The 18,349-nt window shown below is 32.5% G+C and overlaps 9 protein-coding genes across 9 annotated transcripts, besides 3 other annotated features; 5 read left to right on the top strand and 4 right to left on the bottom strand.

Annotated features, from left to right (window-relative positions):
• Positions 1-88: 88 nt before the first annotated feature.
• Positions 89-1,129: a mobile genetic element.
• A 613-nt stretch (positions 1,130-1,742) lies between these two features.
• Positions 1,743-1,773: a mobile genetic element.
• Positions 1,743-1,773: a terminal%2Cinverted (terminal inverted repeat of tvBac_53III transposon ID:TVAGG3_0276190).
• Positions 1,774-1,880: 107 nt separating this feature from the next.
• TVAGG3_0276180 (phosphatidylinositol catabolic process) lies at positions 1,881-3,726 on the bottom strand (the record flags this gene model as incomplete). The annotated part of the gene is made up of 1 exon (XM_001327773.2): positions 1,881-3,710. One exon carries the CDS (start codon positions 3,708-3,710, stop codon positions 1,881-1,883), a length of 1,830 nt encoding a protein of 609 aa, XP_001327808.1.
• Positions 3,727-4,949: 1,223 nt separating this feature from the next.
• TVAGG3_0276170 (protein ubiquitination) lies at positions 4,950-5,812 on the bottom strand (the record flags this gene model as incomplete). Its single annotated transcript, XM_001327772.1, has 1 exon — positions 4,950-5,798. One exon carries the CDS (start codon positions 5,796-5,798, stop codon positions 4,950-4,952), a length of 849 nt encoding a protein of 282 aa, XP_001327807.1.
• Positions 5,813-6,390: 578 nt separating this feature from the next.
• TVAGG3_0276160 (uncharacterized protein) lies at positions 6,391-7,618 on the top strand (the record flags this gene model as incomplete). Its single annotated transcript, XM_001327771.2, has 1 exon — positions 6,743-7,618. The coding sequence occupies one exon, from the start codon at positions 6,743-6,745 to the stop codon at positions 7,616-7,618; it is 876 nt and encodes a 291-aa protein (XP_001327806.1).
• Positions 7,619-8,042: 424 nt separating this feature from the next.
• TVAGG3_0276150 (ribonuclease inhibitor domain-containing protein) lies at positions 8,043-8,459 on the top strand (the record flags this gene model as incomplete). Its single annotated transcript, XM_001327770.1, has 1 exon — positions 8,043-8,459. The coding sequence occupies one exon, from the start codon at positions 8,043-8,045 to the stop codon at positions 8,457-8,459; it is 417 nt and encodes a 138-aa protein (XP_001327805.1).
• Positions 8,460-8,533: 74 nt separating this feature from the next.
• TVAGG3_0276130 (ribonuclease inhibitor domain-containing protein) lies at positions 8,534-8,821 on the top strand (the record flags this gene model as incomplete). The annotated part of the gene is made up of 1 exon (XM_001327769.1): positions 8,534-8,821. The coding sequence occupies one exon, from the start codon at positions 8,534-8,536 to the stop codon at positions 8,819-8,821; it is 288 nt and encodes a 95-aa protein (XP_001327804.1).
• Positions 8,822-9,083: 262 nt separating this feature from the next.
• Positions 9,084-9,338, top strand: TVAGG3_0276140 (uncharacterized protein; the record flags this gene model as incomplete). The annotated part of the gene is made up of 1 exon (XM_051228711.1): positions 9,084-9,338. One exon carries the CDS (start codon positions 9,084-9,086, stop codon positions 9,336-9,338), a length of 255 nt encoding a protein of 84 aa, XP_051098441.1.
• Positions 9,339-9,466: 128 nt separating this feature from the next.
• Positions 9,467-10,740, top strand: TVAGG3_0276120 (uncharacterized protein; the record flags this gene model as incomplete). The annotated part of the gene is made up of 1 exon (XM_001327767.1): positions 9,469-10,614. One exon carries the CDS (start codon positions 9,469-9,471, stop codon positions 10,612-10,614), a length of 1,146 nt encoding a protein of 381 aa, XP_001327802.1.
• Positions 10,741-12,624: 1,884 nt separating this feature from the next.
• On the bottom strand, positions 12,625-13,822 carry TVAGG3_0276110 (uncharacterized protein; the record flags this gene model as incomplete). The annotated part of the gene is made up of 1 exon (XM_001327766.1): positions 12,625-13,797. One exon carries the CDS (start codon positions 13,795-13,797, stop codon positions 12,625-12,627), a length of 1,173 nt encoding a protein of 390 aa, XP_001327801.1.
• Positions 13,823-14,083: 261 nt separating this feature from the next.
• On the bottom strand, positions 14,084-17,405 carry TVAGG3_0276100 (cilia- and flagella-associated protein 58-related family; the record flags this gene model as incomplete). Its single annotated transcript, XM_001327765.1, has 1 exon — positions 14,161-17,229. One exon carries the CDS (start codon positions 17,227-17,229, stop codon positions 14,161-14,163), a length of 3,069 nt encoding a protein of 1,022 aa, XP_001327800.1.
• Between the last annotated feature and the right edge of the window lie 944 nt (positions 17,406-18,349).

The raw sequence follows: 18,349 nt of genomic DNA, 5'->3' as shown, positions 1-18,349 counted from the left end.
TTTAACCGATACAACGTATTATATGAATCGATGTAGTAGTTATATGTACTTCGGAATTCACTGTATTTATTAGGATCAATGTCTTTAAGGGTGCACACGAGATGATCATGTAAACTTCAGAATTTAGAACCTTATTTTTAGGCATTATCTTGGCTACCTATTTAGGCTCGAAAAGCAAAAAATATCAAAAAATACAACTTGACTCCATTATGACCCTTTCATGGAGGTAGTTTTTATCCGCTAGTATTTTCCCTTTGAATCTCTTTACAATTCGAAATCAAATTCAAAACTCAGTAGAAGAAAGGAAGAATCGACTTACTACGGTTGTAATACGAATAAATACATATATTTAATTATTTTTATTTACATAATAATTGTTTGAAGCTCATATTCCATCAAATTTTTAAATAAAAACATTAAAACGTTGAAAATGTTCATATATTTTAATAGGGTTTTGGCACTTTATTGAGGAATTACTACATACATAGTCGAACTGAACTTGATATTTTGAAATTTAAATTATTTATCAAAATTAAAATTTAACTTGAAATTTATAATTATTTAGTCATATTTTGCATAATTCTAAGTAGATTTTGTAAAAAATCAAGAAAGAAAAATTTTAACGTGCTTTATTTTTTCTTTTTTATAATAATACATATTATTATATAATTAACATATTCATAATGTTTCACCCTTTCAAAAATATAATCCTCCTCCTCTCAAATAAACGTACATACGGGTGGCCTCTTTTTTCAAAAAATTAAAATTTGAAATTTTGGGCTCAAATATTAGAGATTTTTTCAACCTTCAACGATATATGTTGTCTATATCAGACCTCCTTTCTTTTTGATACTTAACATTGTTCCTAAATCTTAGCCGTTAAGGCTGTTCTGAAAATATTTTTTTTCGAAAAAATTCGAAAAAAAATTCTTAAAATTCAGAAATCCCTTAATTCCTGAGGATTTTGGAAAAAAGTTTTTACATGAACATGTGTATATTATATGAAGTATATTGATAAGGTAAAAATCAAATTTTATTGCATATTCATCGAGAAAATAAACTAACGAATCCCTCAAAATTGAGAGGGTAATCCTCCTCCTCTCAAATAAACGTACATACGGGTGCACCCTTAACGGACATTAATTTTTTTAAAATGGGAAATGACACACTTAAATTGTACACAATAGAGATCATTTACGTTTAATTATATAGAAAAATTCATCTCATTCACTGAAAGAGAAAGATTTAATGAAAATCAAAAACTTGAAAGCAAATTATATCCAGACTCTGACAAAGGTTATTCATTACTTGAATTATGTTGTTATCATGGATCTGTTGATTGTTTCAAGTTATTAAGAACGAAATTCAACTCAGAAATTACTCAAACATGTCTCAATTTATCATTTTTAGGAGGAAATACAGAGATCATGAGTGAATGTTTGAAATAAACTCCTTCATATGCACTCGATTTCTTAACATGGCAGTTGATGTTAAGTCTCTTATTCATAATTTTGATACAGGTTCACTCAATAAAAACGATAGGGAGACTTTACGTAAGAAAATTAGTTTATTATGGGATCACCGCCTTAGTTTACAAAAAAAATACGTTATTTACACCCTGAGACTTTTTCTAGAGATCTTTTTTAGATTTTGAAACGATGAAAAGATAGAGCATGATCAATATATGCCATATTTAAGTTTATTCATAAAAATATCTATTCCATCATAGAGAAAAAGTACTTTTAAGGGTGCACTCACCACTTTCTGACACTCGCTCAAAAATCGGAATACAGGCGTGAAGTATATCAGAAAAAAAAATTAATTTTTAGATGAAAATTAAAATAATAATATATTTAAAGATCATTTACTCTTTTATTTTATCAGTTCTTCTTATTATTCATGAAGTGTATTGCGTAAACTGACAAAACGAAAATTACAACGATAACTGTGACTGCAATGATTGTTGGCTTAGCCCAAGGCTGTGGAGGCTGAGGAACCTCCCAACCGGCGTCGCACTCCATGACGTACGGGCTGTCCTTGTATCCGCTGTAGCACATCTGGGATGACATGCAGAACCCGCATCCCTCCTGCTGGAAGCAGCTTGTCTTGTTGCTGCCGTGTACCATGCACTTGTCGCCGTCGATAGACTGGAAAACCTGCCATGTGTGGTTCCACTTATCTGGCAAACCGTCGTGTTTAACATCCCAGTCGTTGAAGTTGAAAACAGGGTTGTGGAGGCATTCTGGGGATGCGAGTGCGTGGAACATCATTGATGTTGTCGCCTCTGTAAGTCTAAGTGCCTTTGTGTCCAATCCACCGAACATTCTCTTTACGAAATGTGGATTTGGAAGGTCACGAAGGTCGTATCTTGCAATGATCATCTGGCCGGCATCGCCGTGGGCATATGGATCCCTCTTCCAGTTGGAATAACGCATGAATGACTTGAACTGTTCGAAATCTTTGATGAATGGGGCTTCACGGGCCATGATAATGTATCGGGAGGACGTCTTGTAGTCCCAGTAGTTGCCGTCATCACCCCATGATGCAATCTTGGCTGGATAGCCGGCTAACTCGAACAGGCGGTCGAAATAAGGAGTGTTGATTGAGGGGAAGTAGCCGTCTCGAAGGAGATCGCCCGTAATATCTGCTTTCTCGAAGGTGCCTGGCATCTGCTCGATGATCCAGAGAAGGTCTGTAGTTGGTTTCTCGCCGCGTTTGAATTTCTTCGAATCGACAATGAGATACTGGTTGTTGTATGTGCCGGAGTTGTGCTGGCCGAAGTTGTCTGTCCACTCCTTGCCGGAATCAGAGCACCATGTGGCATGGACAGCGCGCATCCAGGTAAATAAGGATTGTGGCTTGCTCTGTTCGTAGAGTTCGTCGTTGAAGTTTGTCATTGTGGTCTCAAGGACGAAAAGACCTTGGTCGTTGATGTAGAAATCATCGTAGGAAGAAAGTTTTCCGATACGTGTGGATAATGAGATCTTTTTGGCTTTGAAGGCCTTGATTGGGAGATCGTATTCCTTAAGCTCGCCATGGAGTTCACGGAAATCACTCCATGAGTCATGTGAAAAGAAGATATCGGAATAATCTGGAAGAAGACGGACTAAGCCTGTGCAGTGCTCGCCTGGATATGTCTTTTCCTTTGGTTGCTTGACATCTGGATACATTTCGGAGATATCAAACATATCACCTTCGGATTGTAGGAACCAAAGATCTAATTCGTTCATTGTAGCATCTCCGTCGATAGCTTGGTAGCCGGCGACAAGGCCATCGAACTGGTTCATGATGAAAGCGATTTCTTGCCAGAATTTAGAAGTTGCGGAGTAAGCTTCGATTGATTGACGAACGTACCTAAGATTACTGCTTAAATATTGGTAGATTTTGTCTGGATATTTTCTGTTGCGTGTCCATTCCTGAATATCGAAGATTAAATTGAAGTGGTTGTTAATTCTATCATGGGAAACGTATCCTTCAAGGTAACCAGCGCATTTCATAATTTCAGAATCGGTGTATTTGCTATTTCCTTTGATGTGAAGCTTATACCAGCCTGTTTCGTTGAGAGAATCTTCCCAATATGCCCATGCAGCGGCATTTGGATCGATTCCTTCAGCAAATGTTGGATTACCATCAGCTATATTGCACGAAGCATTGACTGCTTTATACGAAATTGCAGAAATTCCGTAAGAAAAGAGAAGTGATGATATCATTGTGAATTGGTCTTCCCACTTTTTCAGTTGGCGGTTAAGAATTTTTTTCTATAATCAAAAAAGTGACAAAATTGATTTGATATTTATTTTTCTTTCCGTAGTTCACAATGATTTCAATTCATATTTTGGTTTGAGAAAGCATATAATAATAAAGGATAGTGTATTATACATATAAAGAGTTGGACAAGATTTTCCTCCATCACGTGGAGCTAGTTTTGGCGCCTAAAAATAATTTGACAATCTAACATCGAAATTTAAAAAAAATTGACACTTTACTAATGTAAACTTTGTAAACTAAGAATGGCAAATTTGTGTAGATATCCCGGACTCACTAGGCATTTGTAACATCATGTTCAACTAGAAATTTGACAATTTCTATTGAATTCGATCTGATTGTAATGCTAAGAGGGCATTCATGAATATAGAGAGAATTTCATTAAACAATGATTAAAATGAAGAGAAAGAGAACGTAATAGAACAATGATAGATATGAAGAGAAAGAAAATGTTATAAATCAATGATTAATATGAAGAGAAAGAAAAAGTCACAGAACAATGATAAATATGAAAATAAAGAGAATAGGTTTCATGTTAACATCAGCACCATGTTCAACTAAGAATTTGACAATTTCTATTGAATTCGATTTGATTGCAATACCAAGAGGGCATTCATGAATATAGAGAGAATTCCATTAAACAATGATTAAAATGAAGAGAAAGAGAACGTAATAGAACAATGATAGATATGAAGAGAAAGAAAATGTTATAAATCAATGATTAATATGAAGAGAAAGAAAAAGTCACAGAACAATGATAAATATGAAAATAAAGAGAATAGGTTTCATGTTAACATCAGCACCATGTTCAACTAAGAATTTGACAATTTCTATTGAATTCGATTTGATTGCAATACCAAGAGGGCATTCATTAATATAGAGAGAATTTAACAAAACAATGATAAATATGAAGAGAAAGAAAATGTTATAAATCAATGATTAATATGAAGAGAAAGAAAAAGTCACAGAACAATGATAAATATGAAGAGAAAGAGAATACTATCAAATAATGATAAATATGAAGAGAAAAACAACGTAATAAAACAATGATAAATATGAAGAGAAAAACAACGTAATAAAACAATGATAAATATGAAGAGAAAGAAAATACTATCAAACAATTATAAATATGAAGAGAAAGAAAAAGTCACAGAACAATGATAAATATGAAGAGAAAGAAAATTCTATAAAACAATGATTAATATTAAAAGAAAGTGAATATAAATATTGTTGATATCTTTTCCATTAGAAAGTAAATAAGATGCAACATCATAATTTCCGAAATACATACATTCAGCTATTGAATTAGGAAATTGCCCAAAATTTGATTTAAGATACTCTGCAATTTCATAGTGTCGATAATCCAATGCTGTATTAATCATGTTATCAAATGATTTACCTTCTTCTATCATTTGCATAAAAATGTTTTTATTTCCGCCTTGAACAGCACATTCTTCGGAGTAATCAGTGTATTCAGCTCCTAAATTTTTCAAGTAATTGAAACACAATTCTGATCCATATTTAATTGCACAATCGAGTGGAGTGATATTATTAAGCTCCTGATTAATATCAAGATTTGGGAATTTATTCTTAAGATCATCAACTTTATCCCATGCAATATAGTATAAAGGAGATTCTGTTGAATACAAATTCAGAATTATTTCTTCTTTCATTTCAGGTTCGAAATTTTCAAATTTGAAACCTTTATAATGTAAAAGCGTAACCAATTTCTCATTTTCCGGTTTATAGATGTATGAAAATGTGTTTGATATCTTTTGATATAGTTCTGAAAATAATTTAATATCTTTTTCACGAATTTGTGAAATAACATCAATCAGGTAAAGTGACATTTGGATAGATATTTTGTGAGCTGTAATTAATTCGATAATTTGTGAAGAAAGTTGTAAAATAGTATTGGAATTAACTCCCCAAATAAATTTTGATGCTTGATCTGGGCATTCAAATATTTTAATTGGCTTAATGTCTCTGTAATCACATTCATTTTCATTTTTTGGTTGCTCTGAACTTGCCATACTTTTAAAAAAATTGTTGGTAAATATTTTGGCTTTGGCACTTTTGGCAAAAAAAAACTTAAGTTCGAAGTGAGATTGTGAAGAAATGTTTAAAGCAATATCAGATATTATAGCTATGGAATGTTATTGGCTTGACCTGATACGATATAACTATGCTCAACTACCATGTTAAATAGTGTATGTTAAATATAATGAAACAGAATTAAATTAATAACTATGTTCCACTGCTATAGTGTATGTAAATTTATATAGAATCATATATATTTGTTGTAGACCTTGGGATTGTTAACTTCTATAAATATTTTAATTGCAACAACTCAATTTGTTCATAGATAATGCATTGTATTCTCAACACATGTCCTTTCTTTAATTTATCAATCATCCTCTCGATCAAATTCTGAGTTCTAGAACAATGAGAATTGTAAAATTTATCGGATTCTGAATAAAATGAAAGTTATTTAGGGTATGACTGATAGAAAGCATTTTTTCGAAGAACAAAAAGTTGATGTCTTTTGAATTATCGATCCCAAAATTTTTTTCAGAGGATTGACGATACAAAAAAAATATTTTTTTAGCGTTATATAAACTTAACTGTTATAAGGCTTACTTATAATGCCTTGCAGTCATCTCCATTATTTACATCTAGAAATAGCTATTCTTTCTCAAGATCTGCTTTTTCAAATCAAATTGCCCCTACATTTCAACTTTCTCATCCTTCCTTAAAACTTAACAAAGTTCTTTTCAAGAACTATGCAGCTAATCCAATAAGAATCAATACAGAAGATAAGTATTATCATAATGTTTATACGACTAGATTTAATTTTGAAAATTCTGATGGCAACATCGTAATCAACGAATCATCATTTGTTAGCATCAAGAGCAAAGAATCTGGCGGTGCTATCTACATTTATCGCCAAAGCCGTAGTCCTGAATTCAATGTTACAATGCGAAAGACGAAATTCTATAACTGCTCAACAGAATCATCAGGAGCCGCTTTCTGGGCCATCTCCGTTCCTGTTACAATCTTAGGATGCTGTTCAACTCACAATAGAGCCCAGAAGAACTCTGATTTCGCAGTTACATCCACAGATTCTCTATTTTGCAACAGTACTTTCTTACGTCAGAACGCCGCCAAGGATGGGTCATCCGGATCTATCTATGGTGAAGCTGAATATGCCCATATTTCGGCTATGAACCTCACATTACCTGATGCTGATACAGAATGTGCCATTATGCTTGAATTTACAACGTCCAGAATAAGGTACCTCAATTTTGTTCACTGGAAATCAGCTGTTGCCTGCAAATTTTTCATGAAACCCTCTACATCAGAACAAAATCTTATCAGAAACCTTGCTTTCGCAAATATTACGACTGATACTGGTTTGATTGGTGTCAAAGGTACAAAGCTTGAGTTCCAAGTCATTTGTATTTCAGGATGCTCCTTCCCAACAGCATTTGTTGACTTTTCTACTTCTGAGAAGTCAATCATCACAGTTTCGAACTCAATGCTTGACCAGAAGGATGTAAACCAGTCAATTGTCAATCTTGATACACCATCTTACAACAGAAGCATGACATTCATCAGTGTCGAAATTGGATTTGGTCCAAGATGCTACAATACACCTCCACCACTTACACCTGAGAAGCAAAACCTTCTTCCTTACTTCATAGCATCAGGAGTCTTTCTGTTCGTAATTATTTGCGCTTCAATTTATTTCATCGTCTGCCACGTTAAGAAATCAAGCGCATATGAAGAGACATCTACTCTTCAGACATATAGACTCAAGGATAAGTTCGGTGAAGCACTTATCACTAGTTAAAAAATATTAATTTAGTTTTTTTTTTTATCGTGTCCTATCATGGAAATCTTAGATGAAGTTAGATAATGATAAAAAAATACTTCTGATTACGTGATTAGAAAACTTGGTGAAATGTAATGAATCCAAACTGAGGTCTATTCCTTTCAATTTTGATTGATTTACAACATTTAAGTTTACTTTTCTGAATCATAATCTTAATTAAATAACCTTATTGAAAAATCACGGACAAATTTGACGTCATTATATATTTACTGAACTATTTTGAACGGAAAATTGCTATAACCTTAATTTTTGATGTTGTTTTCAAATATTTATTTTGTGATTTAAGCATTAAAATGTCAAAATATATCTTCTTGATTTAGCATTACTCTCAAATTTTTGAATTCTAGACGATCGTTTGTAAAATTATTTCTATTCAATAAATATGTTTTGCTTCTTACTCAGTAAAGTTAGATCTGATGTCCAGATGAACTATAATGCCGATACTGGAGAATTCCAAGTAAGTGGTAGTGGAGAATTTACAGCAGATCAAATTATAGAATTATTTCCAGATGGCAAAAACTATACTTCCTTGAAAATAACTGGCGAACTCACATCAATTCCATTAAATGCATTCAATGAATCGTATGATCTTGTTAGCGTTACAATCACAGCGCCAATAGAAAATATAGATAACTATTCCTTCTATTATTGTGCAGCCTTAACAACAATAACAATGCCAGATACAGTAAAAACTCTTGGTGAATCAACTTTTGAAAGATGTTCACATCTCTCAAGTTTTATAATTCCACCATTACTCAAAGTTATTCCTAAAAATGCTTTTACAGATGCGACGCATTGACTGAAATTGATTTCAGAGATGTTACAACCATTGGTGACTCTGCATTTTCTGGTTCGGGTATTAAAAAGCTTCAAATGACCGAAAAGATCGAAATTATTGAACAAAGAGCATTCATGCTATGCAGATCTCTTACCGATGTAACATTTTCTCCTCTTCTTACTACATTATCAGAAAATTTAATTTCATTCACACCCTTCACGAATTTAACAATACCAGAAAATGTTAAAAGGATTGAAGCTCTTTGTTTCTATAACTGTTTATCTCTTCAATATCTTGAATTCCTTGGAGAAATTTCTTTTATTGGCGAAAGTTTTATTTCTAGAGACAATCTTCTGACAACTGTAGAATTGACAATCTTCTGACAACTATTAAATTCAAGAACTACACCCTAATGCTTTTATAGGCGCTTTCGATAATGAACAAGCAACTTTAATTTATTGTGGACAAAGAATTGTCAATTCTACAGTTCTTTCTGAACGTACTGCTCTCAAAGTTCTCGTGTCTGTTTATTACCCTGATCCTTTATTCTGCGGCCACTAAGTTACAAAAACCACTGAATTTTGCCCTGCAGCTCCAAGAACTCCAACTCCATCACCAATTGCAACACCAAGTGTAGCTCCAACAATGACGCCAAAGCCAACTTTGATTCCTGCGCCAACAACGCCATTCCAGACTCCAACGCAAACAGAAGAATCAAACGAACAAGACGATGCAGCACAGAAGAAGAAGAGGATAATAACTATTAGTGCTGTGGCCGTGGCTGGCTCTTTGTTGGTCATAGCAGTTATAATTATTGCTATAATTGTTTGTAAGAAGAAGAGACAGTCGCTATACTTCGTCGAAAAAGATGTCGCTGCGATTGATCCTGATTATAACTAATGTTTTTATATTTATTATCTAATAAAATTATTTATTGTTTTTTTATGTTACATTTTTGAATATATCTCTATTTATATGTTATTGTGTTAATGTATTTCCCTATATCGATCATTTTGTTTTTTATTTTTTGATGCTTGAAGGTGATCGAGAGTTTCCTTCAAGCATCGATCCATGTGACCTTCGCAGAGAATCATACGCGTTTATATGTATTACAACAGGGAAAAACTTAAACTCGTTTTCGATGCAATCTTTATTTTTAAAATTGAAAATTCATAAGTCAGTTGAACCAATAATAACGCAACCTGTTTGGTGTCATCGAGAAGATATATATTTCGATACTGCAATTATGTTTCAACTCAAGCAACTCCAGTTTCCACCGGAAGAATTGGATATATCATTCGAATTACATGCTAGACATTTAGTAACTTCTCAACATCTTGGAACATGTCGTTGTCCGTTGATAGAATCTCATTTAGCAGAAGATTTTAGGAAACCATTATATTATTTTTACAAACAAGCACATCTTCCATTAGTAGATACTAGAACAGGAGAAAGACTTGCGAAATTTGTTATTACAATTGCATTTGGTTATGAAGAACATTTGGATTATGTTGAACCTTCAATTAAATTCAATTCAGTGCTTTTAAAATACAAAGGTGATCATCATGAAGTTCCTTTTCCCTATGCATTCAAAACTGTTTCAGACATCGAAGAAAATTGGAAATTATTTGCGATGGCAGAAGGTTGGAGCCCGCCTGCTAAGCTTCAATTGGTTGATTTTAGCAAAAACTCTGTTACAATAGATCCAGAGGAAGAAGAAGAATCAAATGAAAATAATCTAACGAATAACCTCGATATATCAGCAAATACTGTCATATTTAGAAGTACTGATACTCCTAAGATTCTTTCTCCATGCATTACTCCAGTTAAAGAAATTAATAAAATTCTTGATCAAGATATTTCGCATGAAAAGCGAATTGATACATTCATACAAAGGAAAATTATACAAATGTCAACTCCTAAGACAGAACCACGTAAATTCATAAATGCACGAGCAAGATCTTTAACAATTTCTCCAATTGACAAGATTCGATGCTTTTCTACACCGGCACCAGCAGATTATGTTGGTTCTCCAATAAGAAGGAGTCCATCAATTGACAGAATTATAAATGGAGAAGATAATATTATGGATCTTCATTTTTCCAATTCAAGCGACGATGATGATGCTGATATATTCATAACTCCCAAAAAGAATCAAAAATTAAAGCGGAATTAATAAAAAATTGTTTGTATTTGTTTCAAAATATTTATTTTTTATTTGTTAGCATTCATTAACTATTGAAATTTATCAAAACTATGGTAATGTAACTTGTAGCTTTAGGATCTGAGAATTTTTTTTGTTAAATATTTCTTCGAATTTCGAATATCTTCTAAATATTTTTAAGCTAAATTCTTACTTGTTACGCTAATAGAATTGGGATAACAAAATTTTTACTCTTGGCTTTGATAACAATTGTAATCATCAAATTGATTCTGTTTCGATTTTTGATATTCACATATTGTATATATTTATTATACGGTCATCTGAAAAGATAATATTATCATTAAACTTTCATTTAGATTTAAGAAACAACAATTGAAAATAACAAATGTAAATATTGGGCAAATAACATGCAATTACATACGCAAACAGATGGATTATCTATTAGTAGCACACAAGTAATTCTTGCTGCACCATTCCCGGTATGTTTTGAGAAATCTGAAATTCTTTTATAATTTCCAAGCTCACCAACACCGTCTACACTTCCGGAACCTCCCCCTCCGCCATTGGCACCATTAGTTGTTGTGCCTCCTCCATATTTTCCCCCTCCACCGCCCCCATAGACATTCCCAGTTCCTTTTCCTAAAACACCGCATTTATCGCGGATTGTTCCGCCGCATCCAGTAGGGGTTCCATAAGGAGCTTTTCCAGTGGCATCGGTTTCACCGTTAAGTCCACCACCACGGCCACCTCTATTATGAAGACCATTTTCATTACTGTACGCGCCCCCCCCCCACCACCTGCTATCAAAATTCTCGATTCAAAATTTGAGTCCCAACCGCCGGGTTTTGTCCTGAAATCAGTCGCCCCGCCTCCGGACCCATCATTAATTGTTTGCCCTTTGGCGCCGCCGTTATAGGTTGGGCCAAAGTATGTCGATGTGTTGGCAGTTGCTCCGATATGGAGATATAATATCGAGCTTTGGTTCGCAAGGAAAACTCCGGCAGAATAACCGCCAAATCCGCCATATTCAATAACAGGTCTTGCGGTAGAATTTCCGCCTTGAGCACCCCAGACTTCGAGGTAATATAGTCCCTTTTTTAATTTTATTTTGTATGGGGAGCATTCCTTGGGGGAATTACATGGATAATCAAAATATATATATTTTTGAGGAGTATCAACCTGAATATATAAATTTGATTCATGGGAAACTTCAATTGAAAGAAAAAAGTTTTTATGCAAATTGCAAGTTCATCATAAAATCAACATTCAGAAAAATGAATTTGCGTTATATTTTGAGTAATGACTCTGTGTGTGAACAGTAACGTTTTGAATTTGGATAGGACTCGGAATCCTCGTATATGCATTGAACTATTGAACTAAAATGTTATCCGAATTCAGCTGAAAATTGAATCTCATTTCGCTAACAAATCATTTTAAATAAAAAAAAGTATGGAAAATATTTGCTCAGACGATTACATATGAACCATGTGTTTCAAAGAATGAAAGTGAATTATTATAAAAGGAAAATAAATCATACACTTCTATTGAGTTGAATTCTAAGATTATTTTGCATTTATGGAAATATTGACAAACCAATATGTAAGATTCAGAATATATGATTAGCTAAAAATCATTTTGATAATAATTGAGTGATAAGTTTGAAATTTAGTATATGGTGACATTCGAATCGTATATCCTTTGTCCTAATATGCTGAATAATGTTTTGCTATCTAAAGTGCGAAGATATCAACTTTATATGATTCTTTGGCCAAAAGAATCAATTTTGATACATTACAATTGCAAACTGTACGTGGACAATTGTAATATGTTAATCCAAAAAGTCTTGAAAAGACAATTGCAACTCTAATAGAAATAATAGTAAATAATTTTTGATTTAGAAGGGTTAATAAGTATTGTATTGCATATATAAGAGGTAAAAATCTGTGTTTATGAGTTATCTATTAAAAAATTACAAGAATTCAATATAAAAACAAAATTTATTACAAAACAAATATGTATATTCTAACTCCAGCTTGTCGTATATATAGATTTAACTTCTGCGCACTTCCACAAGTAATCTTCGCATGGTCCGCATCTAAACTGAGGATGGTGAATGATAACAGGTGGATAAATACTAGTATTATAAAATGTAACCTTTCCGAAAATATTTCCTTGAACAAGTTCAATGTTTGGTGCAATATATCCCTGATGAAAATGATAAGCACGTAATGGGAGGCCAATATACTTATAAATATCATAGAAAAATAAATGTGTAAATATTCCTTGGTCAACTATTTGAGGAGGAGTACGCCCGTCTTTAACTAAATAATATGAAACGAGATCATAGAATCTTGTGCATTCAAATGGGTCTCCCATGGTCACTGAACCTGTTATAAGAGAAAAGTTGCCATATTTGACAAGATCTCCTTTCAAAAAGTATGAAAATTGAACTCTTGTTTCATCATCACAGGCAACGCATGCATTTTCATGCATTAACTGTACTTCTCTTTTATGGTTAATTAGGATAAATGGGTCTGCTTGTACTAACATGTCTGCGAGATCAAAAGTCATGTAATTCTCAAAAAGATGAGAGTAAGTAGCCATAAATTTTCCAATAGTTTTAATTTTCGCTTCGTATACGCTTAGTCTATGTGGTTTATTATTGTTATTTTTATCTCGAAGAATATTAATATTTGCCCTAAATGGAAATACTGAGCAATTTATAATTTTCTCTTTGTAACCAGATTTCTCGAATGCTTCGTAACCTTTGTCATCGAATAATATAAGGATTTTGGCTTTACATCCAAAAGATCGAAGATTATTAATTAAAACTTTTGAAAATGGATTAAAACCTATAAAAGAAATAAAAAGTAAAAGATCTCGCGGTGTTGAATAAGTATAATTGAATGGCGTATGTGGAATTTTTTGACAAATATGGCAATCTTCTCTAGAAATTGTAGTGTTTCGAGTTAAAAAGTCAATGACTTCTGAATTATATAGTTCGTAGCTATCTTTTCCTGGTATTGTTGTAAGACCGAAGAATACACGCATATCAAATTGAATATTATCTGTAAGATTGAATAAGATAGATGAAATAAGTAGTAAAATAGTAAGAAACATGTTTGGAAGATTCCCTGCTATCTCGTATCTACCACCCAGAAGCGCTCTTGAGAATTTTGAGCGCTTAGGTTTCATTTTCTAAAAAAAATCTTAACTTATGGGCGCAACATACGCCGATAGAATATTTAATTCTAAGGGAAATTGAAGTTATTCTAATTTACGAAGCTTGTTATTCATATGAAAATATATTTGGTAAGAAAAATACTTAAATTATGATGTTAACTGGTTAAATAATTTGAATATCTGTTATATCAGCGATTCCATGAAGCAATCACTCTTTCTCAATAAGTGATCATCTTCTAGATATTGAAATTTTTCATAATTATTTAACAATTATTGTACTTTCTTGAGGAATTGGGAAAAAAGAATCATAAAAATTGCCTTTCATAATATGTAAAAAACAGTGTTTGAATTATAATAATAAATAACAAAAGAATTTTACTGTTTGTTAAGTTGAGCATAGCCAGTTGCTCGCATCATACGCATACAAGAAAGAACGATTGGTAAAACAGTTGTCCACTTGCTACGAGGAGCCGATCGTTGACGAAGTAATTCTCGTGTATGGTTAATCATAATAACCTTTTCTGCTCTGAGAGTTACTAATCTATCTGTGACTACATGATTATGAGCAGAAGAAAGTATAATTTCTTCTAAACACTGTCTCATTTTATCAGTGTCTTGATTTGATGGTCTGTTCTCTGAAACTGCAGAAAGAACTCTTCTTGCCCAAGCTTCCCATTTCCTGCTTGATGCTGCTTGAGTTTCTACACAAGGATCAACTCTGTAAACAACTTTTTCTACAGTAACTTCTTTAGGCTTCTCTTCTATTATCTTCTTCACTGCATCAGAGAGAGATTTCATACAGCCGTGGCAATTCAACATCAGCTGGATGTTCTCCATTTCTGAAACTTGCTGAGAATATTTTACATGGAAATTCAAAAGCTCTGATAACTTTTGCTCCAATTCATTTGTATCATTGAATTGAATGTATCTAGAAATAGATGAAACGAAATCTTCGTGTTGTTTTTGCATTTCTTGTTTCATTGAATTATACTTTGCTTCTAATGCATTTGATTTTACATCAAACTGGGATTGGATTGTTGATTTTTCTGTATCAAATTTCTCTTGAAGTGTTTTAGTTTTAACTTCATTTGCTTTAATGACAACCTGAAGAGATTCGATTTGTTGTTTAATCGACTTGATCTCGGTATTCTTATCATCGATTGTTTGAAGCAATTGTTCTTTCTCTTGTTTAGATTCTTTGAGTGCGAATAAAACAGTTTCATATTGTTGCTTCAATTGATTAGTTGTTTCTCTCAATTTGTCGATACTTTCTTGATTCTTTCTATTGATTTGTTCGATTTCTGCTAATAAGCCTTCTTTCTCCTCATTAACGAAATGATTTTGTCTATCCTTAGCATCGATTTCTTGCTTTAAGTAAACGAATTTCTCTTCATATTCCGACATTGACTTCTCCATTTGTTCTTTCATAGTTTTCTCTTTTTCATCATATGTTTTAGTTAACTGTTCGATTTCTGATTTGTGCTTTGTATTGTTAGCTTCAATATCAGTCTTCAATTGGTTGTTTTGTTTGTCAAGATCTTTAATCTTACCTTCATTTTCATCAATAATTTTTCCTTGTTTTTGAATGACAGCTCCCATCATCTTCATTTGCTTTGTCTTCCTTTGAACTCTTTCTTGAGAAACTTCCAGGCTGTTTTTAAGTTTTTGGTTTTCTTTCATTAATATGATTAATGAAGATTTCAATTGTTTCTTGTGCTCTACAACTAATTTAAGCATCTGATTCAAGTTATCGCATTGTTCTTGTGATGGTAATAACTCTTTAATTGTAGAAATCAATTTCTTCTTTTGCTTTTCGAGTTTTTGGATTTTGATTGCCCTTTCTTCGTTTTCCTCTGCTTGTTTCTCATACTTTTCGACTTCTTCTTTAGTTGTCTGTGGCAGTCTTGTCATTTCACGCTGCAAATATGCAATTTTGGATTTTAATTCTTTGGATAAATTGCACAAAGCATCATTTATGAAGACTTGAGCCACGAGAACTGCAAATAGTTCTCTAGTATCTGCATTTTCTCCTGTGTTCAGCATTGAGTTGAGCTTTTCAAGTCTTGATGCAATATTTGATGCCTTTTGAAGCTCGAAAACAAGATTGGAGTCGATGTTTTGAGAATTCTGAAGTACGCATTTGATCTTTTCTTCACTTAAGAATCCCATTTCATCTTCAAGGAATTTACCAAGAACAGCGCATTTCTTGACTAATTCCTCTTGAGTGCATTTATCTAAATGCATTGGTGTTGGATTGGCTTTCCTAAATATAAGAGCATCTTGAAGATCTGCGTTTCTTGAAACTTTTTGCAAGAATCTAATTTGTTCTTCAAATAATTGGAGAACATTAGCAAGATGTTGTTCAACATCATTGTTTCGTTTAATCATTTCTTCTCTTTCTTTGCGTATTGAGCTACCACAAACCTCGTATTGTTTAATTTGTTGGCATAGGTTTGTAATCATATTTGTGATTCTCTCATCTTCAGAATATCTGACATCAGTGTATAAATCCTCAACTTCCTTCTTAATTTTGCCTGGTATCGAAGAGTTTTTCACAATATTGAAAATCAGATTTAGCTCATAATCATCATGTTGAATAACTGGTTGCTGTATAACTGGTTTTGCTGCTGGAGGTTCAGCAATTGGTTTGTAATTGAATGCAGCTTTTGTTGCTTCAATATGAGTTTTAAGTAATTTGATAAGTTTTTCTCTATGAACTGTGAGACTTGCTATCTCTTTCTGTTGAGACTCAATCAAATTTCCAAGATCTGCAAAAGCATGTTCTGTAAGAGCTTTTGAAATTTCCAATGATTCAATCTGTTTTTGAAGTGAACTGATTTTTGCATTTGCTAAGCCAAGTTGATGATCTGCTTCAGACTGTATTTCGTCGCTGGTGAGTGTAGATGATTTATAGGAATTTTTTTGACTTTCTAAATTGTTAATCACGTTTTTAAGCTTTGCTATTTGTTCATTAGCTCGATTCAATTCTTCCCTATCTTTTGATAGTTTATCTACCTGTGGTTTTGGTTTTTCTTGAGTAGTAGGTTTAATTTGATCTTGAAAAACATGCAAATATGACTCTGCATCCTTTAAATTAGTTGCGTAAACTCCGAAATACTTATTGAATTCCTTTAAAAACGATGCTTGTATTTCAAAATCAACTTCGACGTTTTTATAAGATAAATTTTTGAATCTTTTGATTTCGTTTAACAATTCACTACTAGAATTGATAGGTTTGCCAAGTATCTTGCTGGCTTCATTGAACAATTCATCATTGTCAATCTGAGAATTGATTTCTTGAAGTAATTCAGATGTATCTGGTGTGGATTTAGTTGGAAGAAGAGACGATTCTAATTCAGGAAGACTACTTATCTTTTGTGAAGACTCAGATGTGCAATCGTCTAGATCTGTTGAGCATTCGCAAGAAAGAGTATCTGAATCCATTTTTTGAAGTTCTCTAAACGTATAGTTTCAAGGATTAGTAAAATCTTAATTGGAATAAATGTATTTGATGTATATACCAAATAAATGATAATATCCATCTCAAAATTAGAATCTGTACAAGTAATTCAAAAATGAAATTGAAAACTTTAGTTTATTATGCAATAAGGATCTCATTTGAAGAAATAATGTCCAAGATTTCCAAAACTCAAAACATAACTCTCTCCATAATTGAAAAGTCAAACTTTCTATCTGAAGAGCTTAAGAGAAAACCGTTTATAGCAATGAGTTCATACTGGGAATTGTGCTTACATTGAATGAGTGCAATGCTATGGCCATGGAAAAAGGAAGTCCTGTCAATCTCAGAATCGATAACAATTTAAGGTCAACCCTTAAATTAAGAATAAAAATCAAAATAAATTTCATATAGTTCATCTTACATCAAAGAAAGAAAAGACATGTAGAATCATTAGATTCTAAAACATCTTTCTATCGGATATTTATAAGAACTGATTTTGTATTATTAGATCGGCACAATAATTAATTTATGGTTTGATGAAACTTCTAAAATTCAATTTTTTATCATACCAGAATCGTTTACTAAGTATACATGAGGATGAGACTAGCTTAAAAAAGCTGTCTAATAAGGGTGTTTAAGGTTGTATAAGAAATGTTTATATTGGTTGCATGAATAAATGGTTAAGTTTCTATTAACTCTCCTGAGAAGTCAAAAACATTAATATTGAAAATGCCACAATTATCTGAATTCTTTGTTTGTGTTATTCTGAAAGCAATAAAATAATCATTAGTTTGAATTGGAAATTCCATAATTTCTTTTTGTCGAAATTCATAGGAATGATTATCCAATTCAATATATGTTCCATTGTCTTTGACACCTTCTAGCTTCCAACTTCTCAGCAAATTAAAATTACCTTTACACCTTGATTGTAGAATATATGATTTTGGTTTTAGTTTATATCTTTTTAGATCATTCATCATTATATGAATAGGAATCAATTGTGCTTGTGCTTGAATATGAATCATCACTACTAACAGATGAAGCTGACATTTTCATTTTAATTTCTTTAGAAACTTTTTGAACACATTTTGATTGAGGAGCATA

Source organism: Trichomonas vaginalis, chromosome V, assembly GCF_026262505.1.
Source record: "Trichomonas vaginalis G3 chromosome V, whole genome shotgun sequence".
Lineage (NCBI taxonomy): Eukaryota > Parabasalia > Trichomonadida > Trichomonadidae > Trichomonas > Trichomonas vaginalis.
This window is presented reverse-complemented; position numbering and strand designations above follow the sequence as displayed.